The 27,589-nt window shown below is 35.6% G+C and overlaps 1 protein-coding gene across 5 annotated transcripts in view; it reads left to right on the plus strand.

The window, feature by feature from the left end:
- The window catches only part of STXBP5 (syntaxin binding protein 5), a 168,538-nt gene that overhangs the window by 39,726 nt on the left and 101,223 nt on the right, over window positions 1-27,589 (plus strand). For all 5 annotated transcript variants that reach the window (XM_058534243.1, XM_058534244.1, XM_058534239.1 and 2 more), the window contains exons 5-7: window positions 12,065-12,199; window positions 13,615-13,678; window positions 18,762-18,845. In XM_058534243.1, the coding sequence (XP_058390226.1) occupies window positions 12,065-12,199; window positions 13,615-13,678; window positions 18,762-18,845 (283 nt within the window). The remainder of the gene's footprint in view (window positions 1-12,064; window positions 12,200-13,614; window positions 13,679-18,761; window positions 18,846-27,589) is intronic.

A 27,589-nucleotide genomic window follows, 5' to 3' on the forward strand; every position in this document is an offset into this window, starting at 1 on the left:
CCAGCCGCCACCCTCTCCTTCTTATTCCAACAAACACTAATTTAGATGAAGGCATTTTGTAGATGTAATTGAGGTCCCACTTAGTTGACCTTAAGATAGGGAGGTTATCCTCAGGAAGCCTGACTTAATCAAGTGAGCCTTTCAAAGGAACTGGACTCTTTTTGGCAAAGGGTTCAGAGCATGAGAGAGATTCGCTGCAAGTGAGAGTCAGTCCTACAACCTCAAGAAGCTGAATTCACCTAGCAGCCTGAATGCCCTTGAGAGCTCATTCTTTTCCGGAGCCTCCAGAAGGGGACACAGGAACACAGCCTGGCTGATACCTGGAATTCAGCCTTGTGAGGTCTTGAGTAGAGAACCCAGTCATGCAGTGCCCGCACTTCTGACCTACAGAAACTGTGAGAGAGTAAATGGGTATTGTCTTAAGCCATTACTTTTGTGTCAATTTGTTACACAGCAATAAAAATCTAATGCAGAGTTTGGTACCTAGAAGTGGGATGCTGCTGTAACAAATACCTAAAAATGTGGAAATTGCTTTGAAACTGGGCAGTAGGTAGAGGTTGTGTTGCTGAGCAATGGGCTCATTCTCCTTGCCGCAGGACTTAGCCAAAAAACCAGGAGGCAAGTCGGTGAAACAGAAAGGGTTGATTCGTTTTTGCCAGCAAAGACAGAAGATAACGGACTAGTGTCCTTAAAAGCCCATCTTACAGACCAAAGACTACGGGCCAGTTACGTAGGGGCTGGTCTCTGCGTGGGGCAGACATCAGTCTTTGTTCCTGATGATCTTTTACTGGATATGTATAAGAGACCAGAGCAACTCCCTATACCTTGAATTAGTTTAAAGATAACAAGAACAAAATCTTTAATATGTATAGTAAAGATTACTGGTTACATGAGTGGCACAAGCAGTTGTAATAATTTTGAGGAGCATGATAGAAGAGCCTAAGTTGCTTTGAACAGGCTGTTTGTAGGACTCTGAACTTGGAGACTGCCGCCAGTGAGAGCTCAGAAGGGAGAGGGGACCGTGTTTTTGGAAACTGGAGGAAGCAGTTCCTTGTTAAATTGTGGGCAGAAAGCTTAGCAGAAGTGTCTCCTGCACAATGTGTAAGTGATTAACTTGGATATTTAGCTGAGGAGATTTCCAAGGAAAGGGTTGAAGGTGAGACCTGACTTTCTGGATGCTTTCTAGTAAGATGCAAGAGGAGAGAAATAAACTGTGGGAAGAGTTATTAAAGGAACCAGGACTTGATGATTTGGGAAAATTCTCACCCTGATCCAGCTGGCAAAAGAGAGATTGCTTCTGAAGGTGTGGCATAGAGGAAAACATGAGGGTGTAGCTGTACAACTTTTTACTAAAACTCTAAAGACCAAAAGTTCAGAGTATTCAGTCACACAAGGGCTCTTTTGAGAGATTAAGGATGTGCCCCACAGATCTTCTCAACCAAACCAGAAAGTGTCTAGGAAGTTTAAGAGTATCACCCTCCAGCCCTTCAGCAGAAGCCAAGATAGACAAAGGATTATCCCCAAAAGATTTATGGGTGTGACTTTTGTCTAATGGAGTAAAACCCAGTGAAATTTATTTAAGACCCACAAATTTCTTAAGAAAATTGTATAGCAGAAACATTGCCAGTTTGGACTGAAAGAGAGAGAATATAAAACGAAAGGAGACTGTACCAGAAGCAGGGTGATAAAAGTACTCAGCTGCGAACAGATGCTACCTTTCATGAAAAAGGAAAGATGACGAAGAGGGCAGAGCTGAGAGCCACAGTTATTCCAGGGCCTAGAAACCTAATTAAGAAAAATCCAGCATTTGCCCAACTTGATTTCAAAACCGTTATGGCCCAATCACTCCTTTTTACCTTCCACTTTTCCCTGCTTTGAATAGGAATTTCTGTGAATGTTATCCTATGCCTGTCCCATCATTGAACACTGGGAGTGTTGGGGGGAGATCATTTGTCTCTTTAGTTTCATAGGTCCACAGATGGAGTAGAATTTTGCCCAAGAGCTGTACTTAATCGTTATACTCAGAACCCTCATCTGCAACGAATTTAGATGAGATTTGGGATTTTTGAGCTGATGAGAATTTGGACTTAAATTGATGTTGTAATTGGTTGAGACTTTGGGGATATTGGGATGAGTGAATATATTTTGCATTTAGGAGCGACGTGAATCTTTGGAGGCTAAAGCGCTGACAATCAGAGGCAGAATTCTAAGACGGTCCCCAAGATTTCCATCCTATGGTATACACCGCACACCTTCTCCTGATTGTTCAATCCTGATCAAGGTGCTGCTGTGAAGGCATTTTGCAGATATAATTGAGATCCCAAATCAGTTGACCTTCATATAAGGAGTTTGATTGGTTTTAGGCTTGTATTACCTGACTTAAAATGGCAGCAAGTGAGTGGAATTACCCTGGTTGGTTTGGCTCATGTCTAGAACTCGATTTTGTCCCAGTGTATCACAAAGTATACGGGTAAGTTGAGGAAGATAATGGACACTCTCATGAACAGCTGAATAATGTTAAGAAGAACTGGACTGAGGAATGGGTGGTAGGTAGATAAACAACCACTGTCTACTATACTTTTCACTGTCTTCCGAATGAGGTTGAAACTCTTAAATATAGAGCATTCCCTAAAAGGTCTTGCAAGATCTATGACTCTGCTTCTTATCGCCGTAGTTTCATTTCACTATACTTCTCCCTCTCCTTATGCCTTATAATCCAGCCACCCTGACTTTTCAGTTCTTTAATGCACTGTCTTCTCTCCTGCCTATTTGTATGTGCTAATCTCCCTGCTCAGAACACACTTAGGATTCTCTTTCCTGGCTAACTCCTGTTCGCCTTTGAAGTCTCATCATTTCTTTCGCAGGTTTTTCTGTAAATTCCCAAGTCTAGGTTTTGTGCCTGTTTTGTGTTATCCCACAGTATGATGCTCTTTCCCTAAAATGGCACACACCATGCGCACTGTTCTTGCCCTGGCTACTTGTCTTCTCGATTAAAGCGTGAACCGCATACATTTTCCTTATCATTGTATTCCCAGCAGCAGTCTCAGCTCTGACATCTAGTAAAGGCTCAAGAAAAATGTTTGTCGGCTTTTTGTTACCTCATTGCCTTTGCAGAAACAGGGGAATCTCTCTTCTGTAGACGGCACGGCCCTCCACAGACTGTGCTTGTTACCTGGGAGACAGGTTCTAAGACGGAGAGTCTCAAACGGTAAAACTAGAGAGTATTTGCTCTAGGCTAATTCTGTATATAATCTTTATTCCTCCCACTAATAGATCCAAAACGAGCTCCGTTGTCTGATTGTCCTTGGAGTGCTGTGTTTGGTTCCTGGCCCGTAGCAAAGCTTTTAAAGTTTTTCTTTTTTTGTAAAAAGAGTGAGATGGGAGAATAAAGAGCTTTGGGCAGTGGATTTCATTTTAGTAAACCAGCATGCCTGGGAGGTACAGCCGACTTCCATCTCTAAGTATTTGGCAGTGATTTTCAGGATGAAGATGGTTTTATTTTTCCTTTTCCTGCCTTACTGTATTAGCAAGAATTTCCAGAACAGTGCTTAATGATATTGTTGATAACAAGTATCTTTTTTGTAGTAATAATTTTAATAATATTGCATCTAGGGTTTTACTGTTAAGCAGAATGTAGGATGTTGGCTTAAGATAGAATTTTTTTCCCCTAAAAGTTGGTTGTCAGTTATGGGAGTTAAGTTTTAATTGCATGCCTTTTTAACATCATTTTAAGATTATCATGTGATGTTTCACCTCCCTTTTTTCTATTGATTTAATGTGTGACATTAATAGATTTCCTAATACTAAGCATTCTTTTATGCCTCTGAATTTTTGAATATAGTAGACAATTTTTTATTATACTGTTAAATATAATTGTTAATATATTCTTGAGGATTTTTACTTCTGTTCATAAATGAGATTGGAATATAATTTTTTCTCTGTTATTGTCAACTTTGGTATCAGGGTATACTTCCTTCATATAATGAATTGAGTAAGCTTTCTGCATATATATAGATATTTATATATCTATATATCTATATACATATCTATATATCTGTATACATATCTATATATCTATATATACATACACGTAGAGAGAGAGAAGGGAAACTTCTTTAACAATTAAAAAAAGACATAAACTGTAGACTGGGACGTATTTAGAGTACACCTATTCATATAATAAAGGACAATCTAATATAAAAATGGAAAAAAAGTATAGTTAACGGTTGCTGATGAGTACAGGTTACTTTTGTTTATCGTAGCATTTGTTATATAAAAACACTCTGGCATCTGCATTCTTCACAATCGTTAAGATCACATAAGATCATTAAAAACAGAACTTCAAGAAATCCCGCATGTGATAGGGAGCAGTTTTTTCAGATGTTATTATTCATTCTTTCTGTAGTTGATATACTATTTGCCTATTTGATATTCATTGTTTTACCTATATTCAGTTGATACTCAGTTTTTTTGATAGACATTATGATGTTATATTAAGGTCTCATTTCACAAGAAAGGTTAATAACATGATTTATTTGGACGTATTTCTAAAAATTCTTACATGTTTTATAAAAATTGAGATGTAATCAGTAGAGAATATAGTAAATCAATAAAAATCTAAAATGATCTTCAAAGATCTCTGAAGCCTATTTTTCAAAACATTTATTACATTGTACTGCTGGGTTATAGATATGATGAAGATTTTCTAAGGTAGCTGTGACAGTTTATCAGAAAAGATATATGGAACTACAAATAGAAAGGAAATCCTTTGAACGGGTTTATACATTACTTTTAGCTGATTCTGCTGTTATTTTTAGTACATTTCCATGTTCATTAATACAAACTTAAATTTTCATCTAAAACAGGACAATATAAGGTACAATTAATTTAACAAAAGTATCAGAATAATAGGCTTTTTAAAAATTTCCTTATGTATTAATTCATTTGATAAACACTGATTGAGATTCTGGTCCGTGCAAATACTGTGATAAATTCCGAAGAGACATGGAAGTTATAATATTCTAAGGGACATGATATCGCAAATTACAGTGCAATGGAAAACATGATGTAATATGAATGTAGTGAAATTTTCCTATGAAATTTTAAAGATTAAACAGTAAAAGGATATATCACCATGTTTTGGGAATTTTAGGTAAAGTGTTATAAAACAGCCCATAGAACAGATGGATTAGTAGGAATTTCCTACATTGACAGAGGGCAGAGGGACTTTCTGTTATCTGCAGACGCACAGTCATGAAGCAGTCTCACTTGTGTATCTGTATCTAGTTGGCATCGCCAGGTGTGTAGTCCAGAGAGGATAATTTTGGAAAGGTGGAAAAGGTCTACTTCATGAAAGGCCTTTTATGCAATTATAAGAAAGTTATATTCTCAACCTTTTCCCAACTTTAAATCATGAAATAAATAACATTGTCTGAACAAGATACATGATAAGTGGGTATTTTTTGGTCCCTATAGACTATCATGTAGTAGATAAGTTGCAGATGAGGTGCACGTGTTTGCTGTATTAGTCAGGGTTCAGTGCAGGAACAGAAACCACTGTGGGTATTGTAGGCATAAAGGGACCTAATTCAGGGATGTAGCTGTTTACAGAATGTCTGGAAGGGGGCTAGAACTGTTGAGTTTTGGAACTTACTGTCACTGCCATACAACTGCCTCTCACCCTGGGAATCTCGAGTAGATTTTGGAATGCTGTGGCGGGTTCCCACTGCTGCCATGAGTGCCTCTTACCACTCAGGTCTCCGTCAATGTGCTTGTCAGCAGAGACAGCGACGGAAAGATGTTCTCTGCCCTCCTGCTGCCTTCAAATCTCAAGCATATTCAATTAGTGGAAACTTAATCTCATCTAGAACTCTAACCGTAGGAGAGTCTGTGAAATGTAAGTCTGAGCTTTCTGGCATCTGCAGTACAGGAAGGCTGCAGAAGGATGTGGAAGAGGAGGCTTTGACCAAATCCAGCACGCTTTGTATCTCTACCCCCTTTTCCTAATCTATGTACCACCAAGTGTCACTAAATATTGCTTACGAAGCATTATGGTAGAAGATAAGCTGTTAGTCTTTCAAGTGAGATAATAGTGTGATCTCTTTTGGCTTTGGAAAGATAACTCTTGGGGCAGCTTGGAATTGTCATATCAGTCAGTGATGATGATTTAAATTAGGCCGAGGCCATGAGGATGGAGAGGGAGTAAGTCAGGAATATCTGATTGTTATGTTAATTAACATAATAAGTCCTCACATTTTTTATAGTCCATTTAACAAATATTTATTGAGTACTTATTAGGTGCAAGATAGTGTGATATTTGCTGAGAATATAAAAGTGATGACTATTTCCTGTCCTGTTCTGATTTAATGGTGATGTAGTCACATAGATGAGCTTGTTGGTTCATATTTCTTTCTGTGGATTAAATTGTAAAATTGTAATCATCTGTGTATTATGTTTATATCGTTGTTTATGGGTGATTAACTCCAACATTACTTAGGAGGCTGTATGTGTTCTTTTGTTAAAGAAAACTGGTAATAGTAAAATCTTCCAAATTTGGTGCTTGTTGACTACATAATATTTGACAGACTGCTGCTAAGGTGAAATAGTGAATAGAGTGGATCTATCACTCCCTAACATTTAATATGTTACACTTGTTTTTTTTAAGTTACTTAAACAAATACAGAAATTATCATGTACCCAGTAACACTTTGGGTAGGGTGAGTATCTCTATGTTTAAGTCCAGTATAGGGATTCAGAATGCAACTCTCTTTAGTGACACACTGAGGGAAGTCAGTTTCATTATCTGTATTTCTAATACATTTGTTTCAGTCAGACTCTCTTGTTTTTTTTTTTAGTTCAACTTATCCGTTCAACTTATCCAGGCTCAATTTAATATACCATTCTTATAATATATAACTTTATTAGTGTTTACTAAGTTTTAATGTTTTTAATGTGTCTCAACTGTATGTATTATTATAAATTATTATTTTTGGTGTAACTTTATGCTTTAATAATACAGCAGCACATAAAAAACTTAAATTAACTTGGTTTCCTGGTATCAGTAAAAACTGAAGTCACTGTCATTTATGATCTATATCACCTTAAAATAAATTTAATCTTCGTAATAAAGTGTATGAAAAACAGTAGTCATGAATTTGATTTTAATCTAAGTAGCGTTTTAGCTTTTCATGATACATGCATTGCTTGTGTTCCTAAAAAGTTTTCCTGGGGTCTTTTTAACTTAATTCTAGAAGTATAAGAATTTGTTTTCATAGTTTTTCTTCATTTCCAACTGAAAAGATTTTAGTTGAGTGGATTATATTATGTAAAAGATCAATTATCTATTGCTGCATCTGAAAACATCCCAAAACTTAAGAGGCTAACATACAAACCGTTTTGTTTGCTCACAGTTCTGTGAGTCAGCAACTTGGGCTGGGCTCAGCAGGAGTGGTCTTCCCCTGTAGTCCTTAGGCAAGCTCTCTCACCAGGCTGCTTAATGGAGTTGGATGATCTAGCTTTCCTTACTCATGTGTCTGGTGGTTGGGGCTGGCTGTGGGCTGGGCCAGTGTCTCCAACAGTTTAGTCTGGGCTTCATCACATGGCACCTTGGTTCCAAAAGTGTAAGAAAGAGGGCAAGCCCCAATGTGCAAATGCTTTTCAACTCTGCTTATGGCGATGCAAGTCACATGATCAATTTTAGAGTCAATGTAGGGGGAGACGATACATGGGGGAGGATACAGAGAGGGAGATTAATCTGTTGGGGGCCATTACTATCATAATTTTGCCATGTGTTCATTGTTGAAACTTTCTATTTATTTTCAGTATTTTTTGTATCTGTTCATCTGAACCCTTTAAGTTTGAAATCTGTTTACCCCAAGGTTGTTCAGTGCCATTTGTTCCATGGTTACTTTTATTGAAAAATAGATTTCTATCGTGGATCACTTTCTTAGAGTCCTTAAATAACAACAGATCTCTCTTCTTCTCTCTCTACATGTATATGCACACATATATACATAAAAACACATACATAATAAATATATATAGTTTTAAGTGCTCCAATATACATGACTCCTTTTAAGTAATCAATATAATTTTTTCAATTTAATTATTACATAAAATCTTGCATATTCTTTATTTTATTCTTTAAACTTTCAACAAAGAAGGCTAAGATTCTTATTTAGTAAACAAGGAAATAAGATCATGTTTATATGACAGATTGAAAGAACACTATTGAATATAGTGACTCAAGTCCAGTTTGTCTCGACCACCAGTTTTACATTTTGGTAGCGGACTGGTTAAATTGCCCACAACCTAGAATCTGGCACTTCTTGGTAGGGCGTGTTGATTGAGTTGCTTTTATAGTAGTGTGTTTTGGGGAACCACGTTTTCTTGTTGGCTTTTCCCTAAATCCCTGGCATGGCATTGTTTTATTTGGTTGCAATATGGAATTTTAGTTTTCTCGCTATTCCTTTTCCTTTTCCCACATATTCAGAGCCATTAAAATTTGCTAGTTAAAAAGTTCTCAAGTTAATTGTGATAAAAACCATTTGACTTTCCCCCTTCTCGATTGACTTAAATAATGAGAGTAGTTATGGAACAGAGTAATTTTTAAATTTAATGATGTGTTGTACAAATACAGTGCTATGACTTGTACTTTTTAAACAAGTGTACAAGACTCATTCTAGGGACCATATTAACGTCATGGTGCCAGATAATTAAGTGAACATTTTAAGTTCCTTCTAAAAATGTTTAATATTAAATAGTTTTCGCTTCTGAAAAACATAAAGATGCTTAAAATTTCCCATTACCGTACGTTGGTTTTATAGTTGAGAAAATAAATCTTATGGTGGTAGCTAATATTGAAAAAGTGAGTCTAGGAAAAGTTCTAGATTTTTTTTCTCAACAGTGAATTTATTCTTCATTTCTTAAAATTATTTAAGGAATAACTATAGTATGCTGTTACTGTTCTGGAAACAGAAAATATTGTATAATATATCCAAAATCTCTGCCCTTAAGGAGTTAAGTTTAAATTTTGTAAGTGTATTTAAATGATTTTGTTGATATTAAACTCAAAGATGGGTCATGGAGTTGTATTAAGCACGTCAGCTGCTACTTCTGTAGAGTGAAAAATAGTGGAGAATTGCAAAATAGCGGAACAGACCAGGAAGCTGGACGTTTCTGATTTTCTTTTTTTTTTTGGTCAACCTGTCATTATTTTGGCTTATTTATTTTGAAATTAATTTTGAATTTTCAAAAGGTTTAGCTATGTTCGTGTTTTAGTTTAAGGCACGTGTCAGATGAAATAGCTGTTTTTATGATGTTTATTGCGTTGTTCGCTCTATATCTGGCCCGCTATTGCTGCGTGTCTTTACTTCGTGTCGTTAAAATTTGTCTGTAACTTCTAACTGGCAGAATATCACCTAATGTTAAAAATAATGAGCTATCCTTGATGGAACAATTACTGTGTCAGTCCCCATCTTAAGCCTCCACTGTGCCTTGTCTTCTTTGATCCTCAGGTGATCGCTGGGAGGTCGATGGGCTTTATTGCTTAGAAACTGAGGCTCTGAGACACTGGATGGTTGAACTAAGGTCACTTGCTAGTGAGTGACAGAGGTGGCAATTAAATCCAGGCAGTCTAACTCCAGGGCTAGTGCCTGTGTATTAATCAGACACAATCTGTCTCCTTAATTCCTGATCCGCAAATCTCTGAAAACAAAGAGTTTTAAAACAGCTTTATTTAGGTATAATTGGCATACAGGAAGCTGCACATATTTAAAGCGTACAATCTAAGTTTTGACACATATATGCACCCAGGAAACTGTCATCACAATCGAGATAACAAATCTACCCATCACCCCAAAAATGTTTCCTTGTGGCGATCCCTCCCCTCTTCTGTTACTAGCCGCCACCCCCACAATCTTCAGCCAGCCGTTGCTCTGCTTTCTGTTACAACAGACTGGTCTGCATTTTCTATTGCATATAAATTGTATGTAACTGGAATCATACAATGTGTCTTTTTTTTGGTCTGGCTTCTTTCACTCATCATAAGGATTTTGAGATTCATCAATGTTGTTGCATGATTCAATAGTTTATTCCTTTTTACTACTGAATAGTATTGTGTTATAATGTCTGTCCGTTTACCAGTTGAGGGACGTTTGGATTGTTTCCAGTTTTAGGCTGTTACCAAAGCTGATGTGAACATTTGTGTACAAGTCTTATATAGGCATATGCTTTCCTTTCTCTTGGGTAAATACCTGGGAATAGAATGAGTCAATCATATGGTGGGTGTATGTATGTTTAACTTTTTAAGAAACTGCTAGTGACTGTAGTGAATAATACTGTGTTATATATTTGAAAGTTGCTAAGAGAGTAGACCTTAAAAATTCTCATCACAAGAAAAAAAAATTTGTAACTATGCATGTGGTGATGGATATTAACTAGAATTATTGTGGTGATCATTTCACAATGTATACGTATGTCGAATCATTATGTTGTACACCTGAAACTAATATAGTGTTATATGACAATTATATCTCAGTTAAAAAAACTGCCAAAAATTATACCTCAAAAAATATTCAGTGTGTACTAGATACTACCCCCATGTTAGGTATACAAAATATGTGTAACATATCTTTCTAAAATCTGGAAAATTCTGAATTCTGAAGCCTATGCGGCCCTAAAGTTTTTAGAAAGGTGCTGTGGACTTACTGCCTTGTGAAGTAATAAGGTACTATGAAATGTGTTTTTGACATTTCTGTCATCATTTAGACCTTTCTGTCCTTTGTTAAATTTACATAAATCCTTTAAAAAGTCGTGTTATATAAAACACTCAACAAAAAATACAGATGATGAACCCTAAATAATTGTCTAAATGAACGTTACCTTTAGGAAATAGAGTAATGTTTCCTATTACTCTAGGAATGAGTAATGAGTACTCACTGAGTGAGTACTTACTGAGTGAGTAATGAGTGAAAGAAAGAATAAGAATGAGTTATTCTTCTTGCATGTACATTATTTGATAAGTATTTTCATCTTGAAAAATTCTCTGTAATGAAATTGTGTTAGTGGGATTAGCAGATGTTCTGTATGCTATGTCCTGCCTAATGCCTAGTGTCAGTATAGACAGTCTAGAAGTGATTATTATCATTGTGTATTATTCAAAGTGCTATTCCACTGAAAATTTAAGTAGTATATTTTGAGAGACACAATAGGTAATCTGAAAAAAAGAGCATTTTATGGTTGCTTAGCACACTACCTTTTTTTTTTTTTACTAAAAATAAGAGCTATGAAAAGATTGATAGTTTCCATTGTTTACCTTGAAATCAAATGAGCTGATACAGAAAATGTTTGAAATTGTTGAAATGATAATAAAGTTTAATACTTACATGTAAATTATTATAATTTGTTGATAAAGGCCTCTCATATCATCAGGACATAGAAGGAGATAGTTGAAGTGTGTTTCAGTAACATTGTGTAAGCCTCAGTATGGAGGATGGATCTCTGCCCTACAAGGTAGTGAGGAGGGTGGACCGTAACTGTCTTACAAGGCAAGCCTGATAGAGATACAAAAGTATTGGGATATCAGTTTGAATGAAGGTGATATTTGAACTGAATCTTGAATAAAAAAAATATGAGCAGGAGGAGCATTTTGCCTGGACGGAATAGTAAGCATAGGTACCAAGATGGATTAGTGTGTTTAATAACTCCTGAGAAATGCAGTAGTACCTAGGGCTGATGTGTGGTTATTTGACTCACAGTTTGTTGCTTAAAGGTTAAATTTGTGATATCCCAAAGTAACACAATTAGTGGGTGACATAGCCAGATTTGAAACCCATGCTAACTTCAAAACTCATCTTCTTTCTATCAAACCATGCTGTCTGTTTACTGTAAGGCCTTGTGTTTGACATATAAGTTGAATTGGCATAATTAAATATATAAATATAAATATATAGAATGATATTAGAATATCATTCTAAATTATATATATATAGTGATTCACCCTCTAAAACAGTTAATTTACCAGACATTTTGCTGATTTCCTTTTTGGATGTATTTTCTCTTGCAGGGTTACATTTTGCCATCTGCCTTTCCAGAGTAAGTGGCTCTATGTGGGCACTGAACGAGGTAATATACATATCGTCAATGTGGAGTCCTTCACACTCTCAGGCTACGTCATTATGTGGAATAAAGCCATCGAACTGTGAGTTTGAGCAAATAGTCCGTATCTGAAAGTGTCAGTACCGTATATGATAACATCATTATATAATAGCTAATCAATAAATCCATATGGAATTAAATGTCAGATATTATTGATATTAAATATAGACTTATTACCCTTTTGTAAGTATTTTCCTATTTGCAGTTTGTAAAAGTTTAATGAAACTATTATTATTAGGTCAAAAACACTCCAGTTTTTTCTGTTCTTTTATCTTCTAATTATTTTTCTTTCAAATACTGGTCCCGTCCCACTAAATTGATTTCATGACCCACTAGCAGGTTGCCACCAATGTTTGGAAAACCTTGATCTAAACCTCTACTTGATATGTTTTAATAATCAACAAATATAATGTAAGTGTTTGCAATGTAACGTTGCAGAATTAGACAGTTAATTTTTCTTAATTTTGATATAATTTGATTGTTTTTATTTAACAACAACAACTTAGGGCCCTGGGTTGAGCTCTAGGGCCCTAAGGATCTTTAGAGCTAACTTTTCACTCTGTCTTAGAGTCTTATCTTTGTATCTTATTTCTCTCTTGAAATTTTTTCTTTTATTATGTAGACATAAAAATCAAAATTTAAGGATACTGGCAAGATACACTTTCAGTGTTTTTGTCTTTGTTTTAACAGATAGTTCTGTATTGTTGCATTCCACAGAATTTGACATAAGGATGAATTTGTGGCATCTCTCTTAAGTAATGTGTTGGTGCACCTGTAATATTGCATTTGAGTCTCGTTTTCCTTCCTGTGGCAGGGATGTTATTATCACATCTCAGTCCCTTGGTACAGGTGTGGGTTTTCGTGGTCTGTTCTTTGAGTTGATCGCAACGTCTAGTGCATAGGCCTGATGCAGGTGTCTGTGGTTTCTCATGAAGTGGACTCATCTTTCAACCCTTGGAGTTTATGAATAGGGAGATGCCTATTGCTACTGCATAGGGATCAGTTCAGCTACATTCTTACCTGTGTTTTCTTTTTCTCTGAGCAGGTATAGGTGGCATTACTTTTGTTGATTTTTTTTTAAAACATAATAGAATTTTTTCTTATTTTGGTGTGAACTGTGGAACTGGATGAGAGGCTCGTGTTGGAGGCTAGACTTGATTAAAATACGATAGTGATATTTTAGATGCTTATTTAAAGATACTAACTCTGAGAAGTCTACCAAGAGAATAGATTTTCTGTGCTAAAATAGTAAATTGGAGATTCTTTCCTATACAGAAAGTGTACTTAATTATAAATTTTGTTGACTTTTCCTTTATACATCTGTTATTGATCTCTTATTGAAACGTTTTCATCCTTTATAAATATATTTTTATTTTCCATTTATTATTATTGTTGTAATGAATGCATAGTTTATTGAATTTTGAATTGAGAAAAAAAAATCTTATTTTTCTTTTTTAGCTCATCTAAATCTCACCCAGGACCTGTCGTCCATATAAGTGATAATCCAATGGATGAAGGAAAGGTAGAATTTTTTCCAAAAAGTTTATTTATTACTTAAACACTTGAATTGATATTTTTTTAAAAATATGCAAACTATTCCAGAACCACACTTAACCTTGCAGAGCTGAGATTGCTAACAAAGGTTGTGTATCATAGACACTTAATGGCTTAATTATACATCATGTAGAACAAATGAAAGAATTAAAATGGTTTACAATTTTAAAGAACAAAAAAACCCTAAAACAGTTAAAATTTAATAAGTACAATTAAAGGTTATTAATTTATTTTTGCCTTATTTACAGTATTTCCCCTGAGTTTCTGATAATCCTTTCAAAAACTGTTTTCTTTTGGTTTTGAATTCTTTTTAATACTTTAGTTATACAATTTTTGTAACGCTTACCACATAATGCCTTATGTTAGAGTTGTCTCTGTATCTCGTCTCCCCTAAATTTTTCTTCATAAATAGGTCAGATTAATAATGTAGAGATTTTTAAAATATTCCTTAATTTTTTAATACTCTGAAATCAGTTTCATACAGTCACTATCTAGCTATTGTTAATTTAAGTTCATTAATACATTTAAAAATGATAAAATTCCCTTTTCCATGAATCTCTATTTCCTCATTCAAACCAATCTTTTGGGTAGTTTTATTTAATGCTATTTTTCTGCTTATATAATTTTATGATATTAGTCTACATAAATACCAGGAAGTTTATCACTGTCAGAAAGCAGTGAAATGGAACGTCTGGATTTTGTGAAGATGTCTACCCTGGTTTTTCCTTTCCTCAGTGGGAGTGGTCAAGCCTGTGTGCTGGGTAACACCGTTCTCTTTTTTGCCATGGGGAAAACAAAAGGATAGCTGTCCTGTGTGGGGTTAGCTGATAATCATACAACTGTATGTTTGAGAGAAACTTTACATGAAGCAAGTTACAGTAACCTGTATCTCTGCTTTATTTTGTTTGGTACATGATACGTGTTCTTTGAGTGGGAGGCATGGTGGGAGAATTGAAAACTTCCCTTCCTTCTGCCTTGAATCGGTCGCTAAGCATTTCAGTCCTTCCTTTTGCAATGCCTGTTTTTATTCAGTCTTGTTATGACCTCTGCAGTTCAAGGCATTCTAACTCATTCTTGAATCATTTCCAGATCAGTCTTCCTGGAGTGCCATTTCAATCTTACACTCTCCTGTTCAAAAGCTTTCAGTGGTTCTGCAATCTCTAACAAATAAAATAAAATTTCCTTACAACATAGCCCTAGGTTTCATTATCTTTCTGAATGTCTTTACCCGAACCCTGTGCTGAAGCAGATAGCTATTGTGTCCCAAACGTGAGCTGCTCTTTGCTGCCTCCGTGCCTGTTCACGTCAGTCCCTCTGCTTGGAATTCTTTCCCACTAGTCTCTGTCTGCTGAATTCCTACCCACATTTTGAGGCTCAGATAAAATACGTATCTTCATAGTATCTTTCATGGTAATCCTCACAGAAGATGCTTTCTCTCACTTTCAAATTCATTGGCACCTAGTTGTACAAGTTTTACAGTACTTACCACCTGTTGCCTTGTGTTAGAAATTTATGCAGGTTCATATTTCCCCCAGCACCCAACATACAATAGAAATAGTAACTCTTTAGTATATGCTTAATATAGGGAATAAATAAATTATATATAACTGTTTATGTCATCCTCATTTTTATTTTTTATTTTTCTTATTTTTATTTTTTTGGTGAGGAAGATTGACCCTGAGCTAACATCTGTTGCCCAGTCTCCCTCTTTTTGCGTGAGGAAGATCGTCGCTGAGCTAACATTTGTGCCAGTCTTCCTCTATTATGTATGTGGGATGCTGCCACAACGTGGCTTCATGAACAGTGTGTAGGTCCACGCCCAGGATCCGAACCTGCAAACCCCAGGCCCCTGAAGCAGAGGGCACGAACTTAACAACTACACCACCGGGCTGGCCCCCAATCCTCATTTTTTGAAATCTGACATTGTATTATTCTCCTTAGTTCCCGGAGTTAATGTCATTCAAACATTTTTGAAACATGAGGGTGCTAGGATAGATTATTGTCTAACCTTTGATTTCTAATAGAAAAATCCACTTTAACTACATCAATGACTCTTTCCTATTTCCAAAGATCTCTGTAACATTGTGTCACTAAAGGAAGATAGAAGGTGGTAGGGCAAGTTCCTCCACAGCTAAGCTTACGGTGGATGCTACCACCTTAAGCAAAGGTCTTGGCTAAGGAAGGTTAGGCATTAGTGTAAAATTACTTACGATGGTAACAATAATAACTACCACTTATTGAATTCGACTTTGTGTCAGGCACTGTGCTTTCCACTCTATATACACTATTTTATTTGATCCTCCCAACAAATTTTAAGTTGGATTTCTTCCCTATTTACAGGTGATGAGGCAGAGACTTGCTGTGATTATGTGTTCCAGAGGTGCAAAGCTAGATGTTGGTGGATCTGGGATTTTAAATACTGGTTTCTCTGATTTTAACCCCAGCGTACTTTTCCATTATGCTGCATTTCCTCTGGAAGATATAGATGGGTTATTGATGTTGTAGAGAACTATATTCATATTCAATGTACCCACTAATGCTTTTATGAGAGAAAAATTAAAAGGAAACAAGTCAGCAGTACATAAATTAACTCCATAAGTTATAAGAGATTCTAGTAGGAATAAACATTGAAAGAATTTTCCAAGTTTAAGTACCATATCTTTACGTTAGCTCTTCTATTTTTTAATATTTAGGAGATTATAGGAATTAGAGTCTAACCTGTTGGGCCAGATTTCTAACAGTCTTAGGATGTTACAGCTGATAAGAGGGGTAAAACTTGAACCTTCTTACGTTACTAAGGTCTGGATGGGAAAAATTATTCCCTTCAAGTTACATGACTACTAAGTGGCAGATCTGAGACCAGAGCTTAAGTTACCTATGTTCCAAGCAATCCAGTGCTGTTTACACAGTACATCATTTCTTAAATTTTATCCTTTTCCATCTCTTTCCTTATTCCTGAAGTTCCTCTCTTACTTCCCCATCAGAAAATGCCATGTCACATGTTCAAGGTATTGAGAACGACTAGGAAAGGTAAAGAAAACAAATACCAGTTTTCCCCAGAAGGAGTGTGTATCTGATTGCCCAGGAAAGAAGAGTTTGTGTTAGGAAAGTTGAACTATGCTCTCTACCAAGGTGGGAAAACCTATTTTGTTAGCTTCAGTGACTGGCCCCTCTAAATGCCCCTGTAGTCTGAAATCCGCTAAATTCTTTTTCATTAAAATTACCGAGTCTGCCCCAAAATTTGTTCATATCCTCAGATTACTTGAGCAGTTATTGACTAACTAATAATCATTTGTGGATTCATTAAACAAATACTTGTTGAGTGTCTACTGGGTATTAGGCATTATATTAGATATTAGAGACATATAGATGAAAATGCATGTACTAGCATAGGAGAAGGAGCATCTTTGTCTGTCTAGAGGAATTGGGTAGGCTTACCCAAGGAAGCAACACTAAATTGAGACTTAACAATGAATAGAAGATTGCTCAGTGAATAATATAATAAGGGGGAGGAGGTTTTAAGCAGAGGGGATACTGAGATTTGGAAAATGCTGGGGCAGGGGATGGTGGGCAGCAGAGGTTGGATAGGCAGTGGACAGTTTGTGAGGCGAGAACGTGCATTCCATTCTGCAACTCCTTCATTCACAAAAAAATGTATCAAGTACCTACAACGTATCAGGCCCTGTATCTTATGTTAGAGGTACAGTGGTGAACAAGATGACACCTGTTCTTGCCTAAATTGAATGGTGTTATAGTCTGCAAGAGAATTCAGATAAGGAAAAGGCCATTATTATATTGTGCAGTGACCCTTCAGATTAGAAGAAGCTACAGGTGCTGTTGGAGCACATAGGAAGGGCATTGACTTAACGTTTGGTAGGTCCAGGAAGGCTTCCCGGAGGAAGTGATGGCTAAAATGACATCTGAAGGATTAGTAAATAGGATGAGTCAGGCAAAGAGGATGACATTTGAATGGAGTGGCTCAGGTAGGAAGAGACGGCATGTGCAAAGGCTGAAAGGCAAGAGAGAGCATGAACTGAAAGATATGCGGAGTGTATCGGGTAGGAGGGATGTGGTGAAGGATGAAGCTGGAGAGGTAAGCAGAGGTCAGACCATGACGAATCTTCTAGGTCGTATTCCTCAGTTTGGACTTTATCCTGAAGATAATAGTAAGGCATCAAAAAGTTTTCTGTAAAAGCATGCATTACATGATCAGGTTTGCATTTTAGCAGTTACTCTAGCTACGCTGTGGAATGGGTTAAAACAGGAACAAGACTGGATGGAATCAGGGAGGCCAGGAGACCAGAAAAGAGATCTTTGTGTCTTGAACGAGGAGAGAAGCGCTGGAGGTGGAGGAGGGTAAATGAGAGCCGCGTTAGCCTGTGAGTTTAAACTTGCCTGATGATTCCCCCTGACGGGGGAGAGACCAGAGTTAAGGACGACCCCCGGTTTTTGCCTGAGCGCCTTCATGAGTGTTGAGGTGAGGAATGCTGAGGGAGACGCTGCAGCAAGGAATACCAGAGAAGGAGGGTAGGGAGGAAAGTAATGAGTTCACTTTGGACACATCTCCTCTGGGGTTTTTGTGGAGGAGATGTGACCACTGGAATTAGGAGTCTGACTCCCACGAGAGGGATCTAGGCTCGATATAATTTGGAACTAATCGATATATAGATGAGTAAATGAGATTGCCTGATAATGTGTTGAATTAGGAAAGTTTGTAAACTCTAAAGCACATACAAATGTTAATTTTTATTAGTAATTTATTATATCAATTAGTGAAAATGTACACTCAGCACTTCAAAATGGTACTGTTTTCTTTTTCAGTAATCAGTTGTATGATATACATTGAGTCCCTGATCGTCAAAGGCGTATAAATACGCAATGCAGTGTTCTCATGTGTCATCCATGTGGTTAGTAATTAGCAATGCAGATGTTTAGTTATAATTTTATACTCAAAGCATGTGAATGATAATAGTTATCTTTATTGTCAGCAAATGCTTGTTTCATATAATTAATATCATTCCTAGGTAACGTGGCGTTTTCTTTTATTACAGCTGTTGATTGGCTTTGAATCTGGAACAGTAGTGCTGTGGGACCTCAAGTCAAAGAAAGCCGACTACAGATACACGTACGATGAGGTAATAATGTTATTTTTGCTAATCAAAAGCTCTCGTCATTTCTCCAGTTCAGAGCAACTCCTCCAAGAACTTAATGGGTGATTTTAGTTTAGGCAACCTTTGTAATTGCAATAACACAAAATTTTTAAATACATGTATAATAGATAATCACATAGCTCAAAAGATAGAAAAATCTTCTTCTGCCCCTGTCACTTGGCCGTCGAGCTCCCTTACCCCAGGTACCAGTGTGAACCAGTTCCTCCTGTGTTCTTCCAGAGGCATTCTGTGCATTTACAAACAAATTCATAAATGTATTCTATTTTTTATTTTGTACAAATGATGATATACTGTAAACGTTTATAGTTTCCTTGCTTTAAGATCCAAATAAAGATTGATTGTGATTGGTTTTGATAAGTCTTTTAAGTCTCTTTTATTTTTATTTTTTTATAATTTTATTTATTTATTTTTTCCCCCCCCAAAGCCCCAGTAGACAGTTGTATGTCATAACTGCACATCCTTCTAGTTGCTGTATGTGGGACATGGCCTCACCATGGCCGGAGAAGCGGTGCGTCGGTGCGCGCCCGGGATCCGAACCCGTGCCACCAGCAGCAGAGTGCGTGCACTTAACCGCTAAGCCACGGGGCCGGCCCTTAAGTCTCTTTTATACTGTGGGCCTCTCTTCTTATTCTTTGCTGCCCTTCTTTACCTCAGTCCTTCTTTTTTGCCATTTGTTTATTGAAGATAGTCTCCCAAAGACTGGCTTTTTCTGGCTGTATCCCTCTTGTATTTAGCATCTCTTTTTACCCTCAGATTTCCTATAGATTGGATAGTTTAGTGAGGCTTGATCCAATTCAGGTTCATTTTTCGTTTTCAGCGAGACTACCTCATAGATGATGGTGGTGTTCTTGTATTAGCTGGAATGTCAATGTCTGTTTTGATGTTAGCAGCCAGTGATGTTCAAGGCCTGGGTCCTTTAGTGCATAGCAGTTGCAAAATGGGGATGTTCTAATTCCATGATACTTTCTCTATTAGCCAGGACACTTGAGTAAAGAGAAACTTCCTCTCATCTACTATTTGATTATACAGTAGTGCAGTTCATTTAGAAAAGGCAGGATAAATGCTTGGTTCTTTCCTTTTATTCAGTATTTACTCTAAAGGGGTTGTTCTCTAGTAATCTCAACGGTGACCAGTTTGTTCTTGTTTTTAGTTTCTCTATGTACTGAAAGATGTAAACTGTTTTGGTGTGCTTCAGTACATTGAAGTTCCATCCTTACTGATTTTCACTTTGTCCTCTCTATGGTCGATGAGCCTCCTCTGGTTGGTTGCTGAGTCCTTGGTGGTGGTAGTCTTGGGTAGCTTCCTTGCTATCTGTTATAACAAAGTATACCTGTTAATCTTGTGTATTTCTGTCCCAAACTTAGAATAAGATCTTTTTCATAAAACTGTGGCTTCATTGAGTGTGAAATGCTACTAAACTATAATATGGGTATTAGGAGTGTTCACGATTTCCAATTCAGTGAACTGAGCTAGGAGAAGTGTAAGTGGTTTTGCTTGTTTTTAAGATAAAATATATCATGTCTTCCTGTTGATGTTTTCAGTTACTCAAACAGCAGACTACATTGAATAGCTATAGCAATACTTGGAATGCTTTGTAAATGTCTGCACGTTATCTTTGTAGCATGACTCAAAGGGAATTTCCTTTGTTTTCATGGCTGCCTACTTTTTATTTTAAAAGCTTTGTAGTTAGTAAGCATTGTGTGGCTCACTAATCAAGATCCTGAAATTATTAAAAAAAAGAATATTTTTAATATTTTAAATAAAATATAAAAATCTGTCATTTCTCTGGAAGTTTTGGCCTCTAGATCTACTTTCTATATTAAAATGAAAGCAGATTAAAAAAATTTACTTTTGGGCTGGCCCCCCTGCCTGCTGGTTAAGTTTGGCGTGCTCCGCTTCAGCAGCTGGGGTTGGATCCTGGGCGTGGACCTACACTACTCATCAGTGGGCATGCTGTAGCGGTGACCCACGTACAACATAGAGGAAGATTGGCACAGATGTTAGCTCAGGGCCAATCTTCCTCAGCAAAAAACTAAATAAAATTGACTTTTTTTCTTTGCTTTCTATAAATTTAAATAGTGATACTGATTTTAGCCTTTATGGAGTCACAGGGACTGCATTTACTCTCTCTCCTTAAACAAATACATGGAAAAAACACATGAAACAACGGTTTTAAGAAATTAGGCAATGGGTAGTGAGGAACCAGAGATTCCTTAGAGAGGGGACACAAACAAGGTGAGCCCTTCAATTGCCTTAGCTTGTTGCCTGGAGAGGTTTTCCAGGTCTTGGTACATGAAGGGGGAACCTAAGTGGAAGCCCAACAGTCTCCCTGAGTTGAGGGGACCAAGTTGGGAAATTGTGGAAGATCGGATATTGCAGAAGAAAAGATTAATGAACTTGAAGACATGGAAGTAGAACTACTCAATATGAAAGCCAGGGGCAAAAAATGAGCAGAACACTAGTGCACCGTGGTACAACTTCAAGCTGACTAATGTACAGTAAAATGTCACTCAACGTGCTGAGAAAGCATCGTTAGATGATTTCATCATTGTGCCAACATCACAGAGCGTACTTACACAAACCTAGATGGTACAGCCTACTGTACACCTAGGCTCTATGGTACTAATCTTATGGGGCCACTGTCGTCTATGTAGTCTGTCGTTGACCGAAACATCATCATGCAGCACATGACTGTGTGTGTAATAAGAGTCTCAGGAGGGGGAGCGTAGACAACAAATGTATTTCAAAAAATAATGACCCAGAGTTTTCCACATTAAATGAAAATTATAACCCTGTAAACTGTAGGATATCTAAGGTATATAGATATTCTAGAAGTTCGATGAACTCAAAGCAGAAGAAACATAAAAGTACACAAAAGCACGTCATATTTCAATAGCTTAAAACCAGAATTAGTGATAGAGAAATTTTTTTTTTTTGAGGAAGATTGGCCCTGAGCTAACATCTGTTGCCAATCTTCTTTTGTTTTTCTTTTTTCTCCCCAAAGTCCCAGTACATAGTTGTATATCCTAGTTGTAGTTCCTTCTAGTTTGTCTGTGTGGGATGCCACCTCAGCATGGCTTGATGAGCAGTGAACAGGTCTGCGCCCAGGATCTGAACCGGCGAACCCCAGGTCGTCAAAGCAGAACGCGTGAACTCAATCGCTATGCCACCGGGCCACCAGGCCGGCCGCCTGAGAAAATCTGAAAAGCAACCACTTTAAATACAGAGGAGCAAGAATAAAAATGATAGCAAATGGTTTCCTTAGAAACGATGCAAGCCAGAACACAATAGAACACCTTTACAGTACTGAAAGAAAAAACTGGCACCTTAGAATTTTATATCCAGCAAAAATATCTTTTTAAAAACGAAGACTAAACAAACACTTTACACACATAAAAAACTCAAAGACTTTGTTACCTGCAGACCATCACTACAAGACATGTTAAAAGAAGTCCTTCATACAGAAGGCAAATGAGAGGAGATGGAGATTTGAAGGACACCAGAAATGGTAGATATGTAGGTAAATATAAAAGTCTTTCTATTTTTTAATTCTCTTTAAGAGATATTAAATGTAAATAGTTTAAATGCCCCCAATTAAAAGGCAGAGATTGTTAAATTCCATTAAAAAGCAAGATCCAACTATATGCTGTTTATAAGAAACCCACTTTAAATATAAAGACACAGATGTCTTAGGAAAGAAAACAGGTGGAAAAAGTCATGTTAGCATTAATTAAAAGACAGCTGAAATGCCTTTATTAATATCAGCAAAGTAGATATCAAAGCATTCCACTCAACAAGAGAATATACATTCTTTTTAAGTACACTTGGAACCTTCACCAAGACAATGTTTTGTGCCATAAAATCAACCTCAATAAATTCTAAAAAATTATAAAAATATGTTTTTTATTATAATAGAATTAAATTAGAAATCAATAATAAAAGATGAAAAATCTACAAATATTTGAAAGTGAAACAACATACTTTTAAATGACCCATGGATCAAAGAAGAAATACAAGGGAATTGAGAAAGTATTTTGAACTGAGAAAAATATAAAAAATGAAATACTGAAGTTGGTGAAATGCTGCTAAAGTGTTCACTATCACTATAGCATTAAATGGTTGTATTAGAAAACAAGAAAAGTCACAAATCAGTGGCTTCAGCTTCCGCCACAAGAAAGGACAGCAAATTAAATCTGGAGTAAGTGAAAGAATTGAAATTATAAAGAGCAGAAATCAATGAAATAGATAATAGGAAACCAATAGAAAAAATTGATAAAATTAAAAGCTTCATTTTGCGAAGATCAATACAATTAATAAACACATAGCCAGAGTGATGAGATAAAATAGAAAAGACATAAATTACCCTGCCAGGCATGAGAAAGAGGGTGTCACTTTCTACAGAAATACAAGGAGACTGATAAGGAAATAGATATAGTTTAATGCCAATAAATTCAACAACTCAGATGAAATGGACAAATTCCTTGAAAGACACCAAATTCCTTGAAAGTACTAAAGCTCACTCTGGAAGAAATAGTTAACTTGAGTAGCTCTATATCTATTAAAGAAATTGAATTTTTAATGAAATGTTTCCCACAGGGAAAATTCCAGGCTCAGAGGGCTTATCGGTGAATTTTACCACATAATACTCACTGTACCCAAACTCTTTCCAAAAAACAAGAGGAGGGCACACTTCCCAACTCATCCTATGAGGCCAGCAGTATCTTCATACCAAAACCAGAGAAAGAAATTATAAAACTTTAGACTAATGAACAGAGAAGCAACAGAGATACAAAGTCATGACACTTATTCTTTCTGAATATTAATATACATAATGACTAAATCTTATGTTTAAATAATAGTGCTGTAGATGTAAGATTTAACTTCTGAATTGACTTGTCCTAAAGTAAACCGAATGAAAATTTCTCTTTCCATGAGTTCATGCTGTTTTATCAGGTGCTTTGTTCATGTAAAAATGTTTTATGTTTAATTCTTAATGCAGGTTTTCTACCAAGTGTACAATTTTAGACAGTCAAGAAATTCTTATAGGTATAATTCTCACTAGTGAAGGTTAGAAATTTAAGGCCTCGACAAAATACTACCCCTATCTTCCCCCCACCCCAGTATTTACGTTCTATTCAGTGGTATGTTACTCCACTCAGTTTCATTATACTAGCACAGGTGTATTTTATGGCATTTTGATATCAATTCAGAACATTTCCAGTATAAGAAAAGTGCTACTTGGTACAACTTGCATTGTTCATTTGGTCTCTTGTGGTGGTTTGGGTGGGTGAGTAATGGGAACAGAAATTCATCTTTGCCCTTAAGCTTTTGTTGCTTTGTAACCATAGTTAGTACTTCTCTAGTTGACCTACTCTTTTCTTACCTGGTTATGTCTAAATAGATTTTGTGTGTCCTTGGGTAGTATTCCTAATTTTCTACAGATTATTTTCTGCATATGATATTTCAGTCTATGTAAAATTATATTTTTGCAATGGACATTCTGTTCTTTCGAGGCTATAACCAGTATTGAAATATCACTATTCTTTTTATAGTAACCAAAGTGTTGGCAGAAATGAAATATAGCATAATTGATGTTATAAGACAATTATTTAGTACTTATGAACCTCTTTATTTTAATAGCTGTTCTTTGTCATATCTTGAGAGTCATTTATGAGTGACTTTTGCATTTTGGTTTCATGTTGTTTTTTCCTAGTAGACTGAGAAGCAGCTGATAGAAATATAGGTAATTAAGTGCAAAGAAATAATAGTTTGTGCATTGCTAGCTCTGAGTACATTTGTATCTCAAGACTGTCAGAAGTATTTTTTAAAAGAATGTTGAAATAAGATGTTTGTAACTTAGAGCATTGAAATCAAAACCTTTAAAGAAATTATTTTTCTCACTATAGATATTAATTGAAGTATTTATTCCTTTAAGTTCCCTTTATTCAGTGTTTAGATGGGTGTTTTTAAGACAGCTTATTTTCTGCGTATTTATCACACACACACTCCAAAGATAAAATAATACTTAAAAGAATGAATGATTTGGTCACATTTTAAAAATATCTAAGAAAATTCCACTTGGGTTTTACTGTTAATGGAAATGACAGTGTTTTCAATTTTTGCCTGTTAAAATCTTTAACTGGAGAGAGAAGCTATAAGCCATTTAATGTCCAATATGTAATAATTTTATCATCTATCTTACAAAATGTGTTATTCACTGATTATCTTGTTCAATTACACAGTATCACTGTTGTCTCCCTCCTATGGTAGGGATAACATTGAAATGTTCACAAGTTAAAATACTAGGGCCAAAGCTGAGCAATTTAGTGTATTATTTATATGTACAAGAAATAACTCATTCAGTGCTCTAAGCATTCACTTTATTATTCGATTATGTGAGAATAATAAAACTAGAGTATTTTCGATATTTATTTGCACATATTTGCAAACATAATTTAAAATCAGTCTATATTATAAAATTAATTTTTTTTATCATTTTGTTGACATTTTTCTAAGAGTTTTAGCAACAGTACATAATTATACTGGGATTCAGTGTTGCTTTTGAATATAAGTCTTATTTTCTAGGAGAAAATCTACTTTTGGTGTAAGTCTGCTAAAAACGTTAGTCAGTATATGTATAATAGAAGAGCAGCTGGGCTAAGGTTTATACACAACATTTACTAAGTGATTCTAATAATACTGATTTGTTTGCAAAATCAGTAGGTAGGGAGTTTATTCAATTTTCCCACTATTTTGAGTCAGTGAGTATAAAATTTGGTAGGTAAATAGCCTGTTACTTTTTCAGAAAATTATTCTTCAAGATGCCCTCTTATTTGATAAGAAAGCACAAAGCATCGTATGTACTACTTTTGCCAAGGCCTAATAATTAGATATTACTCTTTTTTAAAAAATGTATTCAAGTAGATGGTATTTTTGCTTTTCTTTTAATTTTATCAAAGATGAAAATACTACTGTCAGACTCTAGCCTTATGAACTTTATAATAGTTATGATTTCTTGTCAGGCAACTGCATCTTTCAAAAGAACTTTTAGAATTGTGTATCCTGCTGCTCTGTGGCTGATGCCAAAGTGGTATCATCTCCCTTCCTTCTCTCTCCACATTTTTTCTCTACTGTGAATTCGTCTTGTTCCTCCACAACTTTTGTATATTTCTCGTTTATAGTGTTCTTCTGTTCTCCATTCATTTTGCCTTTGATCTCTCTTCCTGCCTATTTCTCTTATTCATCTGTATCTATAGTTTTCCATTTTAAAAAAATCAAGTAACCTAATAAGAATCTCCTGGAAATTTTGTATCTTGCAAAAATAAACAGGCCAACTTACACACAAAACTCCTCAACCCCAGTTTATGCTTCCTCCTTGATATCTCGGATCTTCTCCCGTGAAGTGTTTGGGTGTACTCCTAACCCACCTTCTGAGTCTAAGCATTGACAGATTGGGTTAGTGAGATTTGCTGTTCCCACTTTGTTTACATAAATTTCTACTTCATATATGTAGTAATGGTATTAGAGACTATTAGAAAAAAAATGAGCTCTCGTATCAAGTTGGATTTGTATTTAGAAAATAGCAGAATAGAAACAATTGTGCATGTTGATTGCATGTAAAAGTTCGTATTTGGTTATTTCTTTTGTGGAGTTTTCCTTTTATTTGTCTTGCTCTGTTATTCAGAATAATTATGAACCACTTGTCCCTATAATTAATTATTATTTATTTTTAGAACGCTTAATAATTTAATATTATCTTAAAAATAATGTTAAACTTTTAAACAAAGATGTATATTGTTTTCTTTAGCAAAGTAGAAATATTCTCTATTTATATATAATATATATTTATGTATATGGTATACATTTATATAATGAGATAAGATTAGAATGTTTTTATTTATAGGTTCTAGACAACACTATAGATTTTTCTTATATTTCCTTTATCTCTTAAAAATATATTTAAATAGCTTTGTTTGTAGCTTCTTAGTACTACTGATATTTTTCAAAAATAATTTCCTCTGTTAAGGCTATTAAAGGATTGCTTATTTTAAGATTGAGTTTGTAGAATGTCATATGTGTATTTTGGAATAAGTTTATTACTGTTTTAAGATTTTGTTTAGAATTTTGTTACAGATACTTTGAACCTAAAACATTGTGTTAAGTATTGGCATTGAGAAATAGAGCTGATTGTCTTTATCCATTGTCATTTAAATTTTAAAATATGATCCATAATATTGAATTGTTTTATTTAACTTAAACTTATAAGCATATGAGGAACCCAAATAAATGGACGTTGAACGAGATGATGGTAAATGTTGACTTTGTCCATAAGTGGAACTCCTAAGTTTCAGTTGCCTGGTTCTTGTGCTGCGCTCTGTGGTTCCAGCATTCCAGTGGGGCAGCTTGTAAAGGCACTTGACCATTAGAAACTAGAAGTGTATCAACTTGAGTTGAAAATAAGTAATTTAAAGAGGACCTAGGAGAGTGATTTTCTAAAAAAAAAATTTTTACAGACAAAAAAATATTAGAACAAAAAATTGAAGGGAAACATACTTTGGTCATATAAAAATATTTTCAGATAGGTTTTGAGTGGCTCAGAGGTATAAAATAAATTTCTAGTCAAAAGAGAGTCCCTTTAGATTTTAAAAACCACCTGAATAATTACTGTGAGAAATGGATAACGTCTTGAAGCTCACTCTGAGATATTT

This window comes from Diceros bicornis, chromosome 39 (genome assembly GCF_020826845.1).
Source record: "Diceros bicornis minor isolate mBicDic1 chromosome 39, mDicBic1.mat.cur, whole genome shotgun sequence".
In the NCBI taxonomy this organism is placed as follows: domain Eukaryota; kingdom Metazoa; phylum Chordata; class Mammalia; order Perissodactyla; family Rhinocerotidae; genus Diceros; species Diceros bicornis.